Below are 16561 nucleotides of genomic sequence, written 5' to 3' on the forward strand. Positions count from 1 at the left end.
GGGGCGCTGCCTGCTTCGATTCAGTGCATCAATTGTGTGTAAACCTGCTTACCTGTACGCGAGGCTTATGGGGTTCATACAGCACCTAGCGTGGGGTCTGGGGGGGTCGTCCATAAAACACGGCCCTTCTCCGGGGGCTGAGGGCACTCTGCAGGTGTGCTCTGTGCATCACTGTGCTCTCGGCTCTTCTGTGCCTGGGGGAAATTGGGCAGCCTCCGCAGGAGCAGAGCAGAGGGGCTCTGGGAGGGGCTAGCACCAGTGCAATGGTGCTGGTGTCAGCGCCGGCGAGACCTTCTTGTCTCCGTGCCTTGTCTCTGTGCTCTGCCCTGAGGCCAGAGGCTGGACCCGCGGCCCCCCGGTGTCCCTCTCACCTGTGGGACCCGCTCTGTGCCTGCCCCAAGCAGCTGGGGGGTTGGAGTCAGCAAACTGGCACTGCTACATCTCGTTCAAGTCCTAAAATAAACCCAGGAGCAAGGAGAGGAAGGCTTGATCCTCACTTCTTGCCTGGATTTACGAGCAGTGGCTTGGAGAAACTGAAGCGGGGGAGAGATATACATATTTTTTTCTCCTCTTTAAGTAAATTCCCACTGCTTATCTCCAAAGTTCAGCTGTTTTCAAGCTGACCTGCTCGCCTTATGCTGTTCTGCTGCAAATTCCTTCTGTACAGGAAAGCTCAGGAGCTCCACTTGCACATGCCAGCAACCTGGGGATTCATCTCTAATAGACGGAGGTAGAGCTCGTTAGCTAAGGACCCCCTCCTGCCCCCCGACGAGGATCATTTTCCTTCCTGCCACGCTGACAGCGCGGCTTCGTTCCCCTTGCAACTCGGAAACAAAGCCAAGAGAGGAGGAGAAGCCGTGCTTGGAGGGTAGGAACGGGGCAAGGCAAAAATCTGTTCTCAGGGCCCTTTGTCACGCAGCCAGCCGTCTGCCCGAGGAACCGGGGCTGGCATCCGAGGGACACCCATCTGAGGCTGCCAGCCCAGCATCTCGCTCAGCACGGCCGGGACCGAGCCCAGGAGCCGGGGGCACGGCGGGGACGCTGCCTCCTCCTGCAGGGTGCGGAGGGGCTGAGCGGTGCCACCGAGGAGGTGCAGCCCCTCGGCTGCTCCCCGCCTGCTGCAGCCTCCCCGGGGTGCTGCGGGGTTCGGTGCCACCTCCTGCAGGCACCGAGAGGCTTCGGGGGGGAAGGAGCGTTCCCAGCCCGTCTCTGGTACCTCCTCACTGTGCCATCCTGACGTGATTTTGAAGCTGACACCAGCAGCAGCTGGGGTTTGCCGATGACACCCTCGTCTGGAGAGCTCGGCTCGTCAGCTTTGCTTTGTGTCGGTCTTTGCCTGGCAAAGCTGAGTGAGAGAGCACCCGTAAGCCAGAGGTCACCCTGCAAGGAGAACACCGGGGGTCGATCGCCGTGCCCCTGGATAACCGCCGTGTCTCAGGACACGATGAGAACCCTCATCGAGTGCAGCAGAGGTGCACACGTTGATGATTCATTGCAACACCGGGCACCGAGCTCCATCCTCGCGTTACGCAGCGCTGGGGAACCAGCTCTGCCCGGCGACATTGCTGCAAGGACCGCGAGCGAAACCCGAGCTCCACGGGGACGGAGGGGACTCCGGGAGGCATCCAAGGGCGCTGCTTGTCACGGGAGCTGGCACTGATACAACGGGGCCACAAGCTCCGAGTGTAAACCAGGCAGTGTGTGTGTATCAGAGCTTGAGGCTCTTCGTTCCGGTTAGCGCAGAAAAGTTAATATCCAAAAGAGAACGCAGCAGGCCAAAGAGACGAGAAGGGGGATGGTGGGGGACAAAAGGGTATCTTCAAACCAGAGCTGAAGTCCCAGCTGCTACAAAAACAAAGGAATAACAACTATTTAACGCCTCCAAAGGTGCAGGCAGGCAGGGCCTTCGACGGGAGCCACAGCGGGGCCACACAGAGCCGTCGACAGGCAGCAGCGGCAGGGCACAGCATGGCCGTGCAAGGAGCAGCTTGCAAGAAAGCGGCACTTTGCAGCCACTAAGGATGATTTAAGAGCAAATAACATCAGCCCAGTCGAGTTCAATTGCTATTGATAATGTCCATGTGCAATTAGAGCCAATTAAGGGGAGGCAGAGAATGACAAGTGTTTGGCCAGGAGGTGGGGGGGTGGGGGGGGAGTCAATACCACAATCCAATTTCCCCACAACCAAATGCAATTAAAGAGTATCGCTTACCCGGCTCGCCCAGGAGGGCCAGCGCATAAATGGCAAAAGCCAGGAGGGCGGCTGCCGTCCTGCCCAGCATGCAGACCTCCGGCAGCAAGCCGTGCCCCTGCCCCGGCTTCAAGCTGCGGGAGGTGGCGTCCGTGTACTTCACCATGATCGCCGTGTTCCTGGTCATCCTGGTGGCCGCCCTGCAGGGCTCGGCGCCCCGCGGCACCTATTTTCCCTACAAGGTGCCCCTCGATCCCCAGGGGCTGCTCGAGCTCTCCTGGAACGTCAGCTACCCCGAGCAAGCGGTGTACTTCCAGATCCTCAGCAGGGAACTCAAGTTCGGGCTCCTCTTCGGGATGTCGGACCGGGGGGAGTTTGAGAATGCGGACCTGGCCGTGCTCTGGAGCGACGGGCACAGCTCGTATTTTGGGGTGAGTTGCACGTGTTTTGTCACGGCTGCTTTTGGGGTTGCTGCCCGACGGGTGAATCTGATCTATTTAATTGGGGCAGAGCTGGTCCAGAGCACAGCACGGGGCTGAGCGGGGCTGGACTGCTCTCGCTGCTCAACGAAAGTGGTCCAAAAGGGCTGGGGGGGTTCTGGTCCAGAGGCCTATGCTGTGGGCTTGGTATAGGATCTGAAATCCGAAGAGAAAGGGATAAATGCAGTAACTCTGCTGTACTCATCCGCAAGCGCTCCAACAGGTGGTTGCACAGAGAGCTCGGCTACACGCAAACGCAGGCTGCATCGACAGCTTGGTTTGCCTGTGCGCTGCCCTCAGCCGCATTAAAAATTAACCACCGCTCCCATTCCTGACTTTGAGAAAGCGCAAAAGTTATCAACCAGCAAGTCTGCTCCTGCCAGCGCCAATGAGCCGCCTGCAACTCACGTTTGCAGCTACAGCAGAGATCAACAGGACACGGGAAAACCCAATCCGACGGCCGCCTGCCAGCAGCGTGGTGTTATCAGAAATTAAACAGGCAGAAGTATTTGGGCGGTATGCAAATGCCCGGTGGTAGCAGATGGGGAGGGGGAACTCGTTTGTAGTTTTGCCATTTGATTTTTTTGTCCTTTCTTACACAGTCCGTTTGTCCAGGCTCTCCTGCGGTTTGTCTTTCCGCCGGGGCTGGAGCTGCAATACCTCACCCCGTGCCCTCCGGCAGCTCCCTGTCCCCAGATCACCACGTTAGGTTTATTGCAATTGTGCTTCACTGCAGAAAGCAATTCACATTTTCCCTGTGTGAAGCTTTCCAGTAAGTTAAATTTTACCTCTCTGCTTACTTGAAATTAGCCGTAAAATATATTCTTTCACAATCAGCTGCAATGTGATCTGCAGTGCAATGAAAGGATGAAAAGGAGGGCTTATTATCTGTACTGTTTTCCTGCTAATTACCAGCCATTCAGGATGTGTGATGACCCAAATGCTACAGTATTTCACAGCATCATGTTAAAAAAAACATAAAGGATCATTGCTAATCTGCCTTCTTGTGCTCACTGGAAGACAAACAGCGCTGAATTAAACGCCGAGCAGCATTGGGGCTTTCTCTTCCAGTTGGTGCTGAACAGCATCCTGCAAGGAGCTCTCTGTAAACCTCTACAGCCCTGGTTTTCTCTCTCCCAGCAGTCTTTCTGCTGGATAAGGATGTCAGCTGTTAAAGAGATCCAAATTTGCTCACCCCCCCATGTACTATGAGATTAATTTGCACAACGCACTCCTATGAAAACAAATGTCATGCTAGCTTCATGTAGCTGATTTTATTCTCCCCCTCTAAGGACAATATGTTCTCGAAATATCACTCTATACTTCTGGCTGAAACGATGCCAAGATGCTTTATTCTTTTTCTTTTATTTCTTCCCCCGAGACGAGAGAACCAGTGCCACCAGTATTGGTGCTGCAAGGTACTTCCCAGGGGCCTTTTCTTGGTAAACAAAAGCCACAAACAAGAGATGCAAAAATCAAGACAAAGATGTTGTTCTAATCCAAATTATTAAAATTATTTATATTATTTATAAAATTTCTACTCCAACCCTTCCAACCCCTAAGCACAGGAGGAGCCTACCGCGTTGCTTCCCAGCGTGGCTTTGTCACCACCATTAACCGAGAGCAGTTTTCAGCCTTGCCTGGCTCCTGGGACAATCTGTCCACGGCGAGCTCAGGGCATTAAAGGGGGTTCGTGGTTCAAAGGGCTGACACTGCAGCCCATCAGGGGGCTGATCTCAAATCGAGAGCAGCTGGCTTGTGGCAAGGGTCGTGGAAAACACATCACCCTGCTCAGAAAGTGCCCCCAGCCGTACACCCAGAACAACGCAGACTGATGCCACCCTGCAGGCTTTCCTCCCCCAGCTCCTTTCCCCAAATGCATGTCAGCTCTAAAAGGTCTTTTTTGCAGAATATCGGTGCTGGGTCAGGTATTTCACACCTCTGAAAGGCTGGTGAACCAAAGGGGGGGTGAACCAAAGGTTGGTGAACCAAACGCTGGTGAACCAAAGGAGGGTGAACCAAAGGCTGGTGAACCAAAGGAGAACCCGTGCACCACTGGAGGTCCCCACCGTGCCCCCCGGGGCTGTGCAGGATCCGCGCAACCCCCCAGCTTACCGGGTGCCGTCCTCCCGCAGGATGCCTGGAGCGATGCCAAGGGGCACCTCCACATGGACTCGCAGCAGGACTACCAGCTCCTGGGGGCTCAGAGCGCCGCCGAGGGGTTCTACATCCTCTTCAGAAGAGCTTTCAGCACCTGTGACCCCAAGGACTACCTTATAGAGGTACGGCATCGCCCTCAGCCTAGTGCGGCACCGCCGGCCCCATCCGAACCCCACAGCTCCAACCCCCCCAGCCTGCAGGTCAGACCTCACCCCCGTTGTGTTTTTTGGGATGGCTTCGGGTGTTTGTGCTGCTGAGTGCAGTAAGGAAGCGTGCTACAGATGTCAGCCCCGCGCCATGAGTAATGTTTGGCACCATCTATTTACAACCCCTTAAAAACCTCTCTAACGCGTAGATTTCAGCTCGTTTGCATCATCCACTCCTGGTAAGCATGTGCTGGGTCTATATAAATACCCTCCTGCATCACTCGGGCTTGCAGTCGGGAGCCAAGTGTTTGGAGTGTTACGAAGAGGTGTTGCTCAACGGGAGGCAAAGGGGGGGGCTGCAGGAGCCGAGCGAAGGTGCAGCGAGTGGAGCCAGGGCTGCGTGCTTGTGAGCGTCTGGGTCTGCGAGTGGGTGGTGGGAACGGCCCCACTGGGGATGTCAAAGAGCTTCGGGGTCTCAGACAAGAAAGGGAAGCCCCCGGGTGCAGGCAGGAATCTCCACGAGGCTCGTTTGAGATGAAATCCTCTGGTGGACAGGGTATTTGGAAGCCACCATGGGCACAGAGCAGCCGTGAGGTTTTGTTGCTAGCTTTCGGAGGCATGCCTTGTGGTGAGAGGTGTCTGCCAAAACACGGAGAGCCCCGGAGGAAAAAATATCTGTGTGTGAACCAGGGAAAGACTTGCAGGTCTTTATTCTTAGCCTTGGAGAGAAAATGACTCCCTTTTCCTTTCCTTCTTACCTCCTGTCCAGAGCTGAGTGCCTTCAGCAGCACCTTCCTTGCCCACTGTGCTTTCAGCAGACCCTCTCTGATGCCCTAACAGAAGCTGGCAGAAAGGGTCTGGGGGAGAAGTTTTGTTTCTGTTGCTCCCCCCCAAGCTGCTGCCCGGGGTCTGGATCCACGTGGCCACCCCAGCCTGCAGTTCAGGAGGGCCGAGGGAGCAGAGGGGAGCCGTTCCTTTAGGGACAGGGGAGAGGTGTGAGGTACCGATATTGACTTCTGCTGGAAACCAGTGCCATGTAGGGAAAGCTTTCCAGGCTCTCTCAACTGGTAGCGAACTCTCTGTGATCATCGCTCGATGCTAAAACATGCTAGTGAAATAAATTCCCCTAAATCTACGGCCCAGCAAAGAGAGATGCTGCTGAAGCCAGGATGGTTTCCCCTTTGGAGAGGGGCTAGGGCCTACTTCCAAATTCATGCCACCAGTACCAGTGCCAATTGTCCATGAGATTCACGTTCTCTGGTATCCCACACACAAAACTACCTGCCACGCTTTGCTCTTGCTTCAGGACGGCACCGTGCACCTCATCTATGGGATCCTGGAGAAACCCGTCCACTCCCTGCAAGCCATCAACATCTCTGCCATCCACAGGGGGCTGCAGAGGGTGCAGCTGCTAAAGCCCAACATCACCATCCCCGAGCTGCCCAGCGACATGAAGACCATGGAGATAACGGCCCCCGGTGTCATTATCCCCAGCCAGGAGACGACCTACTGGTGTTACATGGCAGAGCTGCCAGACGGCTTCCCCAAGCACCACATCATCATGGTAAGAGGCAGGAGAAGAGGTGAAAGAGGAGAAATGCTTTCCCTGGTGCATCTCAGCAGCTGCGTTCAGGTCCCTCAAAGCTGTTCTGCAAAGCCCACCTCTCCCCTGCCCTTTCGCAGGGAGGGTTTCAGTCCCAAATGCACCCCCAGAGCACCAAAACACCTCCCTGAGCCAGCCCACCAGCCAGCAGCACCTCACATCCCCTAGAGAACCTGAATCTGGTGGCACATTGGTGACTTTGGCACGCTGAATGGGGACCATGGTGACTTTCCTCCTGGCACATTGAATGGGGACGAGGGCAGGGCTCAGAGCAGCTCCCTTGCAGAGGAGAGAGCTGCAGCCATCAGGGGCAGGATTATGGCTCACCATGTGCCACGAGGAATACAGAAACACGGCAAACAAATTAACAAGCCTGGCCAGGGCAGGGCAGAGCAAGCCAGAATATGAACTGCCCTCTAACAGATCAGGCATATTGCAAAAAAAAAGAAAGGAAAAGTCATACAGATAAAGACAATTTTTGTGCGGCTGCGTTGCACTTGCTCGGGTCACATCCCCAAGGGGGTGGGGACAGAGACTTGTGGCAGCAGAGTGCCCATCCCGAGGTGCTGGGAGCATCATCCCCAGCACAGCACGACCCGGCACCCGTGGGGCCAAAAGCACGCAGCAGGGAGAGGGGAAGCCTGACACAGGAGCTGAAGCGAGTGCTCAGCGATTTATAGGGGAGAGGCGACGCCGCAAAGGAAAGCTCAGAAGGAGGATTTTCTCCCCAACAGATGGTGCGAAATGAATCATCTGTGTGTAAGTAAAAAGTGCGTAACTCCTGATATCTTCCCGCTGCTGCAGATCATCTCTACAGCTGGCGCTTTTAGCCGGAGCCGTTCCTCAGGCGTTTGAAGTCGCTCTTTCTACCCAAATCCCCCCTGCCTGTGCCCAAAACAGCAGCTCCTGGCTGGGCATGAAACCCGGTAGCTGCAGGCAGTGGGGCCAGGACCCTCTTTGTGAGAAACCGAAGTCCTCTAAGCCCAGCAAGTCTGCAAAGGATTCGGTCACCACGAAGCAGCCCGAGCTCTGCTGCTCCTCAGGTGCAGCCACCTGCAGGGAAGGGACGAGGTGTTTCTCCACAAGCTCTGGTGGACTCTGGGTTGGTCCCAAAGCCAGCCAAAAGCTCTTGGTCCTTGGTCCATGTGCCCGAAGCAACCTTCCCTCCCCATCTCATGGCAAGAATTGAGGGCAGACTTACCCACGCTGGGCTGCACAAACAGCACGCTCAGGGACGGGGCCTTGGCAAACGGTCCTAACATCTCCCCTTCCTTCTCGGACGCTGCTTTGCAGTACGAGCCAGTGATCACGGCGGGCAACGAGGCCCTGGTGCACCACATGGAAGTCTTCCAGTGCGCCGCCGAGCTGGACAGCATCCCGCGCTACAACGGGCCCTGCGACGCCAAGATGAAGCCAGACCAGCTCAACTACTGCCGGCACGTGCTTGCCGCGTGGGCCATGGGCGCACAGGTGGGTGCACGATGGGACCCCTCACTCCCGGGCACCTTTCCTGCCATCTTTCAACCTTTCCCAGTCCTTTCTCATAGGAATGGGTGCCTGACTCATCCCTGTGTGGGCTGCTCCAATCCCATTTGAGATTTGGGTTCAGCCCCTTTTAACCTCCCCCCTACTCTCCCCCAAGACACCTCTGCATTTCCACCCCAGCCCATAAATCAGTGTGACATCCCCTTCCCTAATGCCTTTGGCTCCCTAAATCAATGTGACACCCTCCTCCCTTGATGCCCTCCCTCTGCTTCCAGGCTTTCTACTACCCCGAAGAAGCAGGGCTTGCCTTTGGCGGTCCGGGCTCCTCCAGATATCTGCGCCTTGAGATTCACTATCACAACCCCCTGGTGTTCAAAGGTGAGTGGGGACGTGGCGCGGCCCCCACACCTCGCCAGCGAGACACAGGAGAGCTGGGGGGGTGATGGGGACTGCCACTCTGCCGGGGGTGTCACCAGAGGCTGGACCCATCCTCACGCGTGCCCAGAGGCAGGGAGGATGCTTGGGGAGGGGAGCCCAGCAAGCAGTGGGGTTGCACATCGGTCCTGCAGGGCTATGACCCGTGGCAAGCCCCATATTTATTGGGATTGCTGGTGGGTGCCTCCCGACATCTGTGGAAGGAGCTGTGGAGGGGTTGAGCTCGGAGCCAAGAGCATCAGTGATGCCAAAGTCACCAGAGAGACAGCACCAGCCTGGCTGGGGACGGGGGGATTTGGATGTTGTTTTAATGGTATTCCTGCTTCGATAACGTTGTCAGGAGACACATTTAAAAAAAAAAAAAAAAAAAAAAAGGATTCCAAACAACACAGTTTCTTCATTTACATAAAATCAAGTAACTTCTTGACTACCCAAGTGTATTTTTAGGAGACCGGAGCATATGTACTGTAGATCAATCATAGCACATTCGGCAACTTGAGAAGAAACACAGCTATAAATATGGAGCTCACGTCTTTCATAACTTACCAGCTTTGGTGTGTTAACCAATAGTGTCTCCCTCCTTATTCTTATCCCCTGGCGGTCTCCAGCCCAGAGACAGGGGGCTCGGCCCCAGCCCGACTCCTTGGGTCTGCACCTTCCCCATTGCTGCGGGGAGCCCGGCTCGGCTCTGCTCTGCAGCACCCAAGGGCCCGGGGCTCCCTCTGCCTCCCCCCCCCCCCCAGCTGCGTGTGGGCTCTAGAGGTTAAACAGAGCAACCTCGAATGCACCAGAGACCAGGAGCTTTGCAAATGCAGGGGGTGCTTGCTCCACCAGCATTTCCCCTCCTGGCAGGTCCCCAGTAAATGCATAGCTTTGTTTTTTCGTGTATCAGTTAAAGAAGGTGCAATGAGCCATGCTTCTGAGTCTGCCAAAGCACCCTGAGACCTGTCCTGCTCTGGGCTCTCCAAAGGCACTCCTTGCCTTTATCTTGGGAGGAATTGGTGACCTCTCTGGGGAACCAACTCTTGCACGAAAATATCTAGGATTTTATAACAATAGGAATAGCACACATGAAAAAAGCTGTGAGTGAGAAGCTTGGGCACCCCTCCCCACACCTGTGGCAGCAGAGCATCATTTTTCACACCTGACCTTACCCGAGAGCTCTCAGCTCTCCCGCAGTGACTTCCCACCCCGTCCTTTTGCCCACTAGGGCGCCGCGATTCCTCGGGGATCCGCCTCTACTACACGGGCAGCCTGCGCCGCTACGACGCCGGCATCATGGAGCTGGGCTTGGTCTACACGCCGGTGATGGCCGTGCCCCCGGGCGAGACCGCCTTCGTCCTCACCGGGTACTGCACCGACAAGTGCACCCAGCGGGTGAGTGCCCAGCCCTCCGAGCCCCTTCCCTTGGGGTCGTGCTGGAAAGAAAAACCCCACAGCCCACAACCAGCAGCAGTTGGCCCTGAGCAGCTGGTTGGGATGAGCTGAGCTCCCCGTGAAGGCAGAGCTCCTCGGGAGCCAGCTGCTCCGTCTCCCCCGAGTACCGTTGCCATCTAGGAAAACATACTGCTGTGCCATGCCTGGGTGCTTTCCCCTATGGAAACGCAAAGATTGGCTTCTGCTTCCTGGGGAGTTCCTTAAGAGCTCGCTCAAGTATGTTTTCAAACCGCCCACCCTGCTCTCAGGCAAGTTTTAGTAGGTATTTTTTATAGGGCCTACCCGAAAGAAGTCGTCGGTGCCACAAGCGCGAGGAAGCAAGCTGCGTCCAGATCCTGCTAATTTGGGGCATGGCATGGCATTAATTGGCTATGACAGCAGGCTGAGCATCTACCCCTCTGCACAGCTCACCTCTGGGCTGCCCCGAGGGTCCAGCAGCCCCCAAAACCCTTCCAGGAGCCAGGGGGGACCCATCCCAAGCTCACAGCCCGGGGACGCACGGGAGGGGAGAGGGACGGGGCCAGGCACTGAGCTTGAAGCCATCCTTCCCCAGGCGCTGCCTGCTGCTGGCATCCGCATCTTCGCCTCGCAGCTCCACACGCACCTGGCGGGCAGAAAAGTGGTGACGGTGCTGTCGCGGGACGGCAGGGAGCGGCAGGTGGTGAACGCCGACGGCCACTACAGCCCTCACTTCCAGGTACGGCACCGTGCGGGTGGGTGGCACCTGTGGGACACCCGGTCCCGCGGGCACAGATGGGTGCCGGGGCACGGCACCGCTCCGACCCGGTGCCTTTTTCTCCCCCCTCTCAGGAGATCCGCATGCTGAAGGAGCTGGTTGCAGTTTTTCCGGTGAGTGGCTCCAAAAATCGTGGCGGTTTCCGATCACAGCAAGTACTCCCTCACAGACCCACTGCGGCCCAGGGGCTTGGACTCCTCTCCGCTGCTCCCTCACTGCTGCTGCTGCTCGTGGTGTCCTGCTCAAAAGCCTCAGCCCCAGCCAAGCCATCCCCGGGCTGTGCTCAGGCTCCTGGGGTGGCCCTGCAGGGGGGGAGGCAGCCGTGGCACCACGTTGGGTACAAGCTGGGCAATGCAAAATGTCCCTACGTGGATTTTTTTAAGGTGCTTTAGCCCGGAGGAAATTCTTAGGAAGTGAGGAAAGCAGGAAACACAATTCCTGGGGTATGGCCGTAGGGAATCTCCCAGGGGGGTGCACGGTGAGCAAATGCTGGGGGGGCACCGATGCTGCCTGTGGACTTGCACCACGAAAGAGCGCGGAGGTCCTGCTGTGTTACGGGTTCACTCGTCCTGATATTTGCTGCCTGGGGAGGGGGAACTTTGCACTTTCCCACACCCCCATGTCTGTTTGAACCCCCCAGGGCGACGAACTCATCACAGCCTGCACCTACAACACGGAGGACAGGAGCCAAGTGACCGTGGTGAGTGCGGCTGCGTGCGCGCTGCGGGGTCAGTGCCTGCACCCCAAGGTGCAGGAAAGGGGGGGGGGGGGGGGAACACGTGCATGGACCGGGGCTAAATCACAGCCAGAAGCCAGGAGAAGGGTGGCAAGGAAGTGAACCCACAGGACTCCGCTTCCTGCAGCTGGGATGCTAAGGTGCTAATCGAGAAGTAGCGTCTGCCACTCTGATTCCCATCACCAACCGTTCTGCTGGGTATTAATTGTAATTAAGGAGAAGCGGCGTTTTTTTTTGACAGTGCGTGTTATTCCCTTACATAGGCAGCGAAAAAAAAAAAAAAAAGGAGCCTGTCAGAGGTACCATCAACAGGGACGAAGCTAAATATAGCGGAGGGATTACAGGGAATCTGCATTTTAATGTAAACCACACGTTCCAGCCTGAAAGCCTGTCCTTGCACGAAGGGCGGGTGGGCAGACGAGCCGAGTGTGCGTGACGGTGTGTGTGCACGTAAAGGGGGGAGCTCGGTGCCCACATACCCCCCTCTGCCCCTCCTGCTGCCCCTGTGGCTCCGGCAGCGCTGAGCTGGGCACTGGCACGGCCAACGTTTGGGGGGAAAATTTGGGGGCTGCTGCCCGGCGCTGCCCCCAGCCCCCCCTCGTGTGTGCCGCAGGGCGGGTTTGGCATCATGGAGGAGATGTGCGTGAACTACGTGCACTACTACCCCCAGACCCAGCTGGAGCTCTGCAAAAGCGCCGTGGACCCGGGCTACCTGCACCGGTACTTCAGCCTCGTGAACAGGTACAGAGCGAGGCTGTGCGAAGGGGAGAGGGGCCGCTGCCGAGCCCTTTGCTGGCAATGCTGGAAAAAAAGTTATAAAAATAGGTTTTCAGGCCCTGGATACGCAGCGGTGGTGTCTGGGGCTGTTGGGGGGGGGTGCAGGTTTTGGGGAGCCACGTGCTGGGGCATGGCTGGAAGGAGTCCTGCCCTCGCCATCCCCCAGAGCAGGCACCAGATCAGGGCTGTTAGGGCTGGAGGTAGAGGGGATCCCAAGGACAAGGAGACCTTTCTGGGTATGGGACTTCCCTGCAAGGCCCAGCGCAAGGCAGTTCTGTCTGCAAAGTACATTTTATGAGCCCAGGCAGGCACCAACCACGCTGCCAGAGCAGCAGGCTCATTTGCCCCTGGCGAGAGGGTGAGGTGCTGACCTTGCACAGGGCGTCCTAGGCACAGGCACACCGGGTGGCCCCGAGTCTTCCCCCGAAGGTGCCAGCCATGGCAGTGTTTCCTGCTGCCACGTGCAGAGTCTGGAGCCTTCCCGGGTCCAGCTTCAGGCCGGGAGGAACGCGGCACATCCAGCCCACCTGGCTGCCTTTCGGCCTGGCATCTCTCCTGCGCAGGTTCAACGACGAGGAGGTCTGCACGTGCCCGCAGGTCTCAGTCCCACAGCAGTTTTCCTCCATCCCCTGGAACACCTTCAACAGAGACGTGCTAAAATCCCTCTACGGCTTCGCCCCCATCTCCATGCACTGCAACAAATCCTCGGCCGTCCGCTTCCCGGTACGTACAGCTTTGCCACCCAGGGCTGACGTGCTTCATGGCAAAACTCCAGGCCAGGGCTAAAACTTCCTCGATCGGCTCCTCGATGGGCTAGGGACGTGGCTGCACCCTGTGGCCCCAAAGCAGGGAGCTGGAGCTGCCCGGGGAACCCCAGCACCAGCAGCACTTAAAGCACCGTGCCCCAGCCGCCGGCACGCTGGGTGCGCTCGGGCGGATTCAATTAGAGGATGTGCATTTGCATAAAGCGATTTACTGACATCTTTGAGCAGCCCGGAGTGTTAAAGCAGGGCTGTCTGCAGAAGCAAGGAGGACTGTGAGGCCATTTTACAGGATTTGGGCCAATTACGTCAGGTCCCAGCAGAGCAAGCTCATTACGCACTGCATCTGTGCAATCTCCAAACCTGGAGCTACAGCAAGGCATGAAGGATAAAGGACCACAGGAGCTTCAGAAAGAAAACAAACAAAACCCAGGCCCAGTGACGATGCTCATGACATTGATGATGATGAAGATTTAAAGCCACTGATGGTCCCTATCACCATCGGTTCCTGATGCCATTCATCAGTGTAATGAGCTTCCGTGATAAGTTAGGTCGTGCTGCCCACTGCAGTGCTGGAGGACACTGAGCTGATGGCGAGGAAGACCATCAGCCTTCCTCCCAGGTAAAAACCCTCCAGCCAGGTCACTCCCAGGGGGCAGGAACCTTCCCCTGCCAGCCCTAAACCACCGGAGACCCTCACCTCTCGGCTGTGCAGAGCCTGGAGCAGGGACAAAAGAGGCTCGGAAGTTTTGTGCAGCAGCAGAATTATGAATTAAGCCTCTTAATCACAGCCCTGGCAACTGTGTGAGCTCAGAGAGGGCTGGGGGCGGCTGGGAAGAGGCTGGCGGGGCGCAGAGGCGATGCTGGCACGCAGCGAGGGGAGCAGGGAGCTGAGCTGCCCCCCCTGCTCTCTCGGTGCGTTCGGAGCGAGCTGCATTTCAAGACATCTCATTTATTCCACAGCATTTCTGCCAAGAGACAAGCACCAGCTTCTAATTAAGCGCACGCATTTGTGCAGTTCAGTGATCCCAGTCCTGCCTAGCTCTCTGCAAGGACGTGGTGCTGTTAATTATTTAGCAAGCCCCTTCTCGCACCGAGGTGGCACTGTGAGCATGGTGGGAGGTCTCCGTGCCAGTTCCCCAGGATCCCAGCTCTCTCCCGGCACCAAACCCAGCCCCACAGCCCCACCAAATGCCCCCGATGCCCTCCCAAAGCAGGGGCTGGAGGAGATCTGCAGGGCACAGGGCAGACCCTAGCAGGTGGGCTCCGGGCTGGGGCCAAACCTCGGGGCAGGCACAGCCCCAAGCCCCCAGGTGCTCTCCTAAGCCTTGAGGTTGCAGAAAAGCACTCGGTTCTCCAGCTGGTGCTCTCCTGCCCTGCTGCCCCTCTCTGATTGCTTCGGGAGGGGTTCTCCACCCCCTCCACCCTTCCCAGGGTTTCCAGGTGCAGGTGCAAGCTCTGGCCTGATTTGCTTCGCACACTCCAAGGATTTTTCATCTGAAACGATGAATCCAACTTTCTTCCTCCTGCTGATGACTCACGGCCCTACCTCTCCAGCCCGCCCTCCTCCCGCTCCCGCTGTAGCTCTGCCCATCTCTGACATTTCTGCACGAGCGAACAGACGGGAGCCCAGCCCGGCCTGAGCTCCCCCTGCCCCTTGCCGGACCACCAAATCACGTAGGAGACGAATCCAGCCCTGCCGTCTCTGCCCTTTGCACGATCTAACCCCGGGAAATTGCTCCTTGCAGGCAGCACCCCCAAAGCAAGCAGCACCCATGGTGCTGGAGGGTTTGTGCTGCCCGTGGTCACCTCGCCCCGATGGCCCTGCCAGCCCCTTCCTCGGCTCTGCCCGGCTGCCGCCTCCCTCGCCCCCGGCAGCAGCTGCGCACCAGGAACCGTGCTGGCACGTTGCAAATGTCACCTCCGAGCCAAGCTCCCCGCCAGCAGCTGGCAAACAGCCTGGGCTGAGAGCACGGTGGGCTGGTGGGGCTCGCCGCTCGGAGCTGTCGCCGTGTGACTCGGTGGGGAACGCGTTTTTTCGGGGCGGAAGCTCCCTGATTGCGGTGGCTTAGTGCAATATGGCGCAGCGCGGGCATCTGCTCCGCTGCTGGGATGCGTAGGTGCTCCCACGAGATAAATAATTGGTGATGTCTCACGGGAAAACATCCTGGTTCGGGTTCAAAACACTTCCCAGCATTAAAGATCACGTCGTCTTTACAAGCACGGAGAAACGCGGAGCGGCCAGGTGCCCGAAACCCTCGGTCTCACGGTGCCCAACTCTCTTTGCAGGGCGAGTGGGAGAAGCAGCCGCTCCCCAGCATCACCGAGACACTGCGGGAGCCCGTCCCTCGCTGCCCGCCCGCCCCCGGGCCTCATCCTGCTGCCTCCGTGCCCCTCAAGCTGGGTGAGATCAAGAGGGTCTGAGCTGATTCCTGGTCCCCCTCGGCGTGCCAGCACCGCGATGGGATGCGCCTCTGCACGGTGGTGACACGGGTGGCCACAGGGAGCCTCGTCCCATCGCTCCCCCCATCCCTGCCCCGGCTCCTGCCTCCACCCGGGGGGGGTTAGAGCTCATCCCTAGCGGTTCAGAAAGTACTCTGGGGATGGAAAGCGCTATATTTAGTGCGTTATTAGCAAGCCCGGCTCTGAGTAATGCTGCTTTCCGCCCCCAGAATAATAATGGGGAGGTTTGCTATTGTGCCAAACCCAGCGCGGCCCCGGGGGGAAGGGGGGGGGGGGGAGAAGCCTTGCTTCCCCGCAGGGAAACTGAGGCACAGAGCAAAGAGCAGCGTGGGAGCAGCACACGAGCTTTCCTGGCACCCCATGGGCCTGTCTTGTTCGGGGTGGCTCTGTGGGGGCTCCCCCACGCTGACACCCCCGGGGGGACGGAGGGAGGGAGGGAAGGAGATGCCGCCTGCCGCAGCCCCGCTGCGCCGGGGATTATTCGCCTTGACGCGACCAGATGCCAACGGACGGGAACAAATGATACTTGCGTGATGGGATTTCGAAAGGGGGAGGGATGGGGATGGAGGGAAACGGGGGGAAAGACAAACCTTTGGCAGGAAAAACGACTCCGTTCAATACCTACATGTGAAATAAAAAGGAAAAAGGACGCTTTTTGCTGTTGAGCTGCAAAGGGAGAACACTTGCCTGGACCAGAGGAAGGGCCCAGGGGATGCAGGAGAGCCCGTCCCTCCCAGCCAGCCCCTGCCCACGCCTCCGCTGCATCCAGAGGCTTCCCTTGCAGGGACCTGACTCGCTCGGTCCATCCTCGATGAAGGCCGGAGCTGCCCTGTCCACCCCTGCTCCCCAGTGCCATCGGTCTCCCGTTGTTTTGGGGACACTCTCCACAGAGAATACAACCCTACACAGCTTATAGGGTGAAAGCTGGAGGTTTCTTGCAGGAAGATAAGGCTGTATTATCCCAGCAGACATGCGGTTAATCCTGGCACAGGGGGACGCATCCCCACGTAGCCAGCGTGAACCTCATTTATTAGGACAGACGGACAGCAGCACGGCCATCCCTGCCTCTGCCTTCCAGCTCGAGAGCACCAGGGAGTGCAATCGCCTCCCATTGAGAGCCAAACTCACCCCGGTTTGGTTTTTTAATGTTTC

The 16561-nt window shown here is 57.7% G+C and overlaps 1 protein-coding gene across 1 annotated transcript; it reads left to right on the plus strand.

Moving 5' to 3' along the window:
• Nucleotides 1–2168: 2168 nt before the first annotated feature.
• On the plus strand, nt 2169–16055 carry DBH (dopamine beta-hydroxylase). The gene is made up of 12 exons (XM_083807754.1): nt 2169–2622; nt 4806–4952; nt 6283–6540; nt 7873–8049; nt 8340–8442; nt 9710–9876; nt 10490–10633; nt 10747–10785; nt 11313–11372; nt 12022–12149; nt 12749–12908; nt 15236–16055. The coding sequence occupies exons 1-12, from the start codon at nt 2242–2244 to the stop codon at nt 15368–15370; spliced, it is 1899 nt and encodes a 632-aa protein (XP_083663880.1). The 5' UTR covers nt 2169–2241; the 3' UTR covers nt 15371–16055.
• Nucleotides 16056–16561: the final 506 nt, after the last annotated feature.

The sequence above is a fragment of the Anser anser genome, assembly GCF_964211835.1.
Source record: "Anser anser genome assembly, chromosome: 21".
NCBI classification, from domain to species: domain Eukaryota; kingdom Metazoa; phylum Chordata; class Aves; order Anseriformes; family Anatidae; genus Anser; species Anser anser.

Excerpts from the sequence above, each read along its gene's own strand:
- DBH (XM_083807754.1), top strand. The coding sequence starts at position 2,242 with ATGGCAAAAGCCAGGAGGGCGGCTGCCGTCCTGCCCAGCATGCAGACC. Across the intron at positions 4,953-6,282 it reads CCAAGGACTACCTTATAGAG|GACGGCACCGTGCACCTCAT; the intron begins GTACGGCATCGC and ends CTCTTGCTTCAG. Across the intron at positions 10,786-11,312 it reads AGCTGGTTGCAGTTTTTCCG|GGCGACGAACTCATCACAGC; the intron begins GTGAGTGGCTCC and ends TGAACCCCCCAG.